Source organism: Myotis davidii, unplaced genomic scaffold, assembly GCF_000327345.1.
Source record: "Myotis davidii unplaced genomic scaffold, ASM32734v1 scaffold148, whole genome shotgun sequence".
Lineage (NCBI taxonomy): Eukaryota > Metazoa > Chordata > Mammalia > Chiroptera > Vespertilionidae > Myotis > Myotis davidii.
Genome location: NW_006299479.1, coordinates 4224290 through 4230894, shown reverse-complemented (window position 1 = coordinate 4230894; position 6605 = coordinate 4224290). Strand labels below are relative to the sequence as shown.

At 58.5% G+C, this 6605-nt stretch overlaps 1 protein-coding gene across 1 annotated transcript in view; it reads left to right on the top strand.

Annotated features, from left to right (window-relative positions):
* Positions 1-6605, top strand: part of ROBO3 (roundabout guidance receptor 3) — an 18153-nt gene that overhangs the window by 3442 nt on the left and 8106 nt on the right. The window contains exons 2-9 of the mRNA XM_015571334.1: positions 18-97; positions 2817-3143; positions 3368-3525; positions 3951-4071; positions 4151-4289; positions 4530-4657; positions 4929-5053; positions 6226-6397. Of these exons, the coding sequence (XP_015426820.1) occupies positions 18-97; positions 2817-3143; positions 3368-3525; positions 3951-4071; positions 4151-4289; positions 4530-4657; positions 4929-5053; positions 6226-6397 (1250 nt within the window). The remainder of the gene's footprint in view (positions 1-17; positions 98-2816; positions 3144-3367; positions 3526-3950; positions 4072-4150; positions 4290-4529; positions 4658-4928; positions 5054-6225; positions 6398-6605) is intronic.

Genomic DNA, 6605 nt, shown 5'->3' with positions numbered 1-6605 from the left:
GACGCGTCCAACTCCAGCGAACTGCTCTTCGGCTTCAACGCCTCGGGGGCGGCGCTCAACCACAGCCTGCTGGCCCCGGGCGAGCCTGCTCTCAACGGTAAGCCCCTGCCCCGTGGGGACGTGGGATCCCGAGTGGGGGCAAGGTGGGAGGGCGGCGTGGAGGAGGAGACCAAGAGCGCCTGCCCCTCGTGGAGACCCAGGGGCGCTTCCAGCGCCTCCCTGGGCGGGGATCAAGGGATGATATGGGGCTTTGAGCACCTGAGGGGGTGTCCCGGCGGAGGACGAGGGTTTGGGGGGAGATGGTTGCTGAGTCCATTACACCCCACCTCCCCAGGCGACCCCAGGCCACCCCAGGCAGAAATAGGGGTGGGTGCGGGCAAGTTGGAGCTAGGAGAGGCCGGGACCCCCTGCGGGGAGGACAGCGGAGGGGCGTGGCCGCGGGGCCACTTAGTGACCCGCCCAGGTAGCAGGCTTCCCACCGGGAACCCAAGTTTGCCAAGAACTCTACACTTAGGACCAGGGCGAGGAAGCCGAAATGTTGCATGTGTTTGCTACAGAGCTCGACAGAGGCGGCGACCGTTTCAGGGGATGGCCGAGCTCGCCCCCTGCCGGCCGCGTCGGGAACTCCCGCGTTCCCTGGCACTTGGGCCGGGGTTCCCTCTGGTTCTTCCCCTAGCCGGGGTCCGCTCGCCTCCGCCAGCTGGAATCTGGGGCGAGCGCTGCGCTGGAGACCCCAAAGCGGCGAGAAAGGAGACCTGGGCAGTGGTGTGTGTGTGTGTGTGTGTGTGTGTGTGTGTGTGTGCCCGCGCGCGTGTGTGCGTGTGTACTCAGGTGCTGGGAAGAAGCCCCAGAGCCCCATTAGCATGACCCTTAGCTATTCATTAGCTTCTGTGGAAGCCTCTCCTGAGACCCCAAATGACAGGGAGGAAATTCCAGGGAAAGGGAGCCTGCAGATGTGTCTACAGGAATTAGGGGGAAAGGGCGGACCAGCAAGGTGAGCCCTGCACGGAGGGAGCAGGGAGGAAGATGGGGAATGAGCTGGAATTCTCCAACCTGCTGACCTCCCGGATCCCCAGGAGGCTAAGCACAGAGCCCTTCCCACAGACACCTCAACGCTCTCACCTCACCCAGGGCGTTCACTCGACACTGTCCCAGGGAGGTTTGTAGGGGAGGAATTGATAGTCATGTTCGCAGTGGAGAAAGCAAATTCAGAGAAGATAGACGGTACCCCAGTGGGCACAGAAACAGCACAAAGCGTGGCTATAAGAGACCTGCCTATTCCCATGACGTTCTGTGAAGGGCAAAGGGGAATGCTGGGGCCGGGTAGAATCCGATTCAGGTAAAGACTATAGTAGCCACGGTAAGGTCAGGTGGGTGAGGGAGAAGAGCCCCGAAATAATCTTAGACCAGCCGTATTTATTGAGTGCGTTTGGGGGGGTACATGATGGTCTTATGATGACCCTATTACTGTTCTTTTTAAATATATATATTATTGATTTTTTTTTTTTACAGAGAGGAAGGGAGAGGGATAGAGAGTTAGAAACATTGCCTCCTGCACAGTCCCTACTGGGGATGTGCCCGCAACCAAGGTACATGCCCTTGGCCGGAATCGAACCCTTGAGTCCGCAGGCCGACGCTCTATCCACTGAGCCAAACCGGTTAGGGGTTACTGTTCTTTATTACTATAAAGAAGCTGAGACGCAGAGAAGTTCAATAGTTGCCCAAGTTCTCACAGGAGTTAGTGTGGAGACCTGAGACTCCCGCCCTAGTTTGTTCCAGCCAATCCTTGAGCTCTTTGTCATTCCAGTGCTGCTCACCTGAACTGGGCCTGGGGTTTGCCTAAACTGGGCCTGGGATGGGATGGCGGGGAATGGGGTGAGAATCGGAAGTTTCCATCTAGAAGGGAAATGGAGAAAATGATTCCCTTCTCCAAGTGGGAAGGAAACCGATCTTCTTGTCCCCGACCCCTTAAATACACGCTCCCCAGGGGCAACCCATCCCGCGTCCTCTCCGTCGGAACTTCCAAGAGTAGGGCGGGAAGTGACAGCCACGCTCACACCGAGGCTGGAAGTAGAGGTCCCGCGGATTCTGGAATGGCGTGGAGAAGCGGACAGGGGCGGGGAGGTGGAGAACAGAAGCCGGTTCCATGGGTTCTGGTTCGTGAAGGGCACAGATGCCGTGAGGCGGCAGCGGCGCCTGCTGGCCGCCAGGGGTCACGAAGCCACTTTGGATGGAGCTGGGGTATCTGAGCCTGACGCGCTCGGGGCTCCGGGCTCCTGGATCCCAAACCACCGCAGAGGCGAAGCGAGCAGAAGTCAGCGGGCCCAGGGAGGGGCAGGAGCAGAGCACGCAGTGGTCGGATCAGAGGGACCCAGGGAAGGAGAGCAATGCCTTTCTCAATGATGCGTGGCCTTTCATCACCCTGAGAACCATCTGCCGAAACCTGTGCCCGCTCAGAAAGGAGCGTCACTCACATTCCCACTACCGCTCGCATTGGGTCAATTCCGGTGGCTTCCCAGGACCCCGAAACATGATTGGGGTGCCAGTAGACGGGCTCTGTGCCAGGTTCTGGGCTCCCAGGCCGCGCCCATCACTCAAGCCTTCCTCGTCCCGGGGGACCCCAGGCTGAGGGGAGGAGGAGGGTGTCTTGATCCCTTGGCTGATCTGCCCGTTTCGAGTTTAAGAGCCTGGGGCGTCTTCCCAGAAGGAGGTACCCCCCCCTTACGGAGAGAGGCGGGGGCCCCCTTTTCTCTCTGGAGCTTCCATCTTTCCCCAACTTGCCGGTCTGAGCGCTCTGCGCCCCTCCCATCCTCCAGGGTCAAGGGTCGGGCCCGAGGACGCGATGCCGCGCATCGTGGAGCAGCCGCCGGATCTGCTGGTGTCCCGAGGCGAACCGGCCACGCTGCCCTGCCGCGCGGAGGGCCGGCCCCGGCCCCATATCGAGTGGTACAAGAACGGGGCGCGCGTGGCCACCGCGCGCGAGGACCCGCGCGCCCACCGCCTGCTGCTGCCCAGCGGCGCCCTCTTCTTCCCGCGAATCGTGCACGGGCGCCGCGCGCGCCCCGACGAGGGCGTCTACACGTGCGTGGCGCGCAATTACCTGGGGGCGGCGGCCAGCAGGAACGCCTCGCTGGAAGTGGCGGGTGAGGTGGGGGAGTCAGCCAGCGGCTCTGGGGTCTGGGGTGCGGGAGGGCGCGGGCCGCCCTGTCTAGAACCAGCTCCCATCTCGGGCGATTCATCTTCCGTTGGGACTGCGCCTTTGGTCTCTCATGCCCACGCCTGGGCCTGGTATTTTCTCACCTGCCGCGGGGCAGAAGGTCATAGTCATATATGTATTCATAGTCTCTCTCTCTCTTTCTCTCTCTAGTCCTTCGCGACGATTTCCGGCAGTCTCCCGGGAACGTAGTGGTGGCAGTCGGGGAGCCAGCTGTGATGGAATGCGTGCCCCCCCGCGGCCACCCGGAGCCATCGGTGACCTGGAGGAAGGGCAGTACCCCGGTCAAGGAGGAGGAGGGAAGGATCACGGTGAGGGCTGGGCCAGGCAGGGGGATGCAACAGGGGGGCGGAGTCAGCAGTCACCAGGGGGCGGGCCACGCGCTAGGGGTCTGGTTCCTGCCTCCGAGGAGTAAGGCCTGAATCCCAGGGTCTTGGAAGGCGGGGGATAATGCTCGCTCGGGCAGCGATAAGGCAGGAGATCTGAGATCAGGGCATCCGTTGGCTAGAGGCAGAGAGCCAGCTGTTGAGTGAGGGATAAATGAGGCTGGGTAGGATGGACTTGGTATAAGATAGGGGGGTGGAGCATGGTGCCCCAGAGGCCCTTGGGAGAAACAACAGACCCCCTTATCTAAATGGATCAACGTCCCTGGTTTTCTTCCTGGGTTTGTTGTGAAAATCAAATAAATATGCTCTGATGGCTGTAAAAGACCAGAGTTCCTGTGATTCCTCCGCAGATCCGTGGAGGGAAGCTGATGATGTCACACGCACACAAGAGTGACGCAGGGATGTACGTGTGTGTGGCCTCCAACATGGCAGGAGAACGGGAGAGCGGGCCAGCCGAGCTGGTGGTACAGGGTAGGCACGCGGAGGTTTGGAGTTACGGGAGCATGGAGCCGTGCAGACCCCTGACTGTTCCCTCACTCCCACGCCACAGAGCGCCCCTCATTCCTGCGGAGACCAGTGAGTCAGGTGGTCCTGGCCGACGCCCCTGCACATTTCCCCTGTGAGGTGCAAGGGGATCCCCCGCCTCGGCTACACTGGCGAAAGGAGGATGGAGAACTGCCCACAGGCAGGTGAGGAGAGCCAACCCGCTCGAGTGTGTACCCCGCCCTAGAAAACTGGGAGGCAGAGACCCTCTCACACAGAGAAGTCTGTTCCCCAGAGCCTGTGGCCCTGCCCTAGCCAGTCCCCGGCTCCATTCATTGAGCTCCTGTCCCTGTTGAGGCCTGCCTTGTCCCTGGTGTCTGTCCTGGGGGAGACAGAAGTGGTCTGTAGCTATGGCCAACCCAGCCTGGGGGTGGGGAGTGGAGCAGGTATGAGATCCGGGATGACCACAGCCTTTGGATTGGGCGCGTGAGGCCTGAAGATGAGGGGACGTACACCTGTGTGGCGGAGAACAGCGTGGGCCGAGTGGAAGCGGCTGGCTCCCTCAGCGTTCACGGTGAGGCCCCCCCCTTGGTTCTGCCCGCAGCAGGGGTGAGGTGAGGGAAATGGGGGGTGGGCCGCGTAGGGAAGGACAGGCAGGAGATGTGGGGTCACCTGAGACTTGGACAAGGGAGAGAAGGAGGCAGCGAAACAGACTTGAGCAAGAGATGGATGAGAATCTGCTCCGACCTCAGCCAAGCCTGGCTGTCTCTCTCCTGTTCCCTCAGTCTCCCTTCTTAGTGCCCCTGACTCCCTGTTCCTTTATCTCCCCCGCACCCCCTTGCCAGTCCCACCCCAGCTGGTGACCCAGCCCCAGGACCAGATGGCAGCCGCTGGAGAGAGCGTGACGTTTCAGTGCGAGACCAAAGGAAACCCGCCACCTGCCATCTTCTGGCAGAAGGAGGGAAGTCAAGTAGGTGCCCACGCCAGGGGCTCCCCACCGGCTTCCCCTCGGGCCCAACCCCCCGCCCCCCTTCTCCATTCTGCAAACTGCTCTCAGGGTTCCGCTTTACCTTTGGTCCTCCCAGGAGCCCTTGCAGGATGTTTGTGAGGATTAAATAAGATAATTAATATGAAAGGCCTGAGACATAGCTAACACTTTTAAAATAAATGGTAATATATTTAGGTGGCAGGGAACAGTCCTGTGCAGTCATTCCTTGGAATCTTTTTCTTTGGGTCAAGGATGTCCTGAGGATGCAGCAAATTCAATGAGATCCCTCCTTCCCCAGGCCCTCGGGCCCCGGCTTTATGCATCGCTCCAGAAAGCAAACAGCTCTATAAGCAAAGCTGCGGAGGGTAGGCGATGACTTGCTTTTCTAGTTCTAAGAGGCCCCCACCAGGGGGCGCGCAATCGTAGCAAACAGATCCCAGAACATACAACTGGAATGAACATTAACTGAGGTTACCACGCAAGTAACTTCCTGTAAGGGAAAGGCGGGAATTTTGCTCCTGGACAACAAGATCAGTATAACAAAATAAGTCTGATGGACTCCCCCCGCTGGGAAACCAGGCCACTATGACCTCATTCCAAACCCACGGCCACAATTTCCCCCAACATCTGCTCTAGCATCGGCGTCTGCTGTGTTTCCATTAGATTCTGAAATGAATAAAAGTGCTGGTGGCGGTAGAGGGTGGGAGCAGGTATGAGTCAGGGGCTCAACATGGGGCTACATATATGTCCTGAGACCCACACCTACCCCACTACTTTCCGTGTATGTATCCAATGTAAAATGTTAGCGCCAGAAAGAAGGGGAGAGTATGTAACATTTATCACGCAATGTATTAAGAGTGTCATATGATTACTTCATTTACTCTTTATAACTATCCTCTAAGAGTCCTATTTGGGGAAATTTGGGCTCAGGAAGTTCAAATAGCTCGCACAGAGCTGGGGGGTACATCCCCAAAGCATCTAATCACACTGCTCATTTTTGTGTGTGAATAGGTTTAACTAGTTCGCCCAAAGTCACATCACTGGCTGGGGCCAGAGCATGAATCAGAACCTTGGGAACGCTCTGAATTCTGGTGTCGACGGGAACGGGGAGCTGCCTGCTCAATCCCTACCGTGGTTCCTTGCTCTGCCCCCAGGTGCTGCTTTTCCCCAGTCAGTCCCTTCAGCCCACAGGGCGCTTCTCGGTCTCCCCCCGAGGCCAGCTCAACATCACGGACGTGCAGAGTGGGGATGCTGGCTACTATGTGTGCCAAGCGGTCAGTGTGGCCGGCAGCATCCTGGCCAAGGCCCTGTTGAAGGTAAAAGGAGGTATGTGCCTATGGAGATAAGATGGGACCCAAAGGCCTGGAAGGAAAATAATGGCTGAAAGAGATGTTTTTTTCTTGGACTCTCTACAATATGTCTGCAACGGGGGTGGGGGCATGTTCCTGAGACATGCCCTCAAAGTTTTGAAAAAAGCCACTAATAATAGATTGCTGGTTCCGGGCAAAGACTACAGTTGCTTATGGAAGCCCTT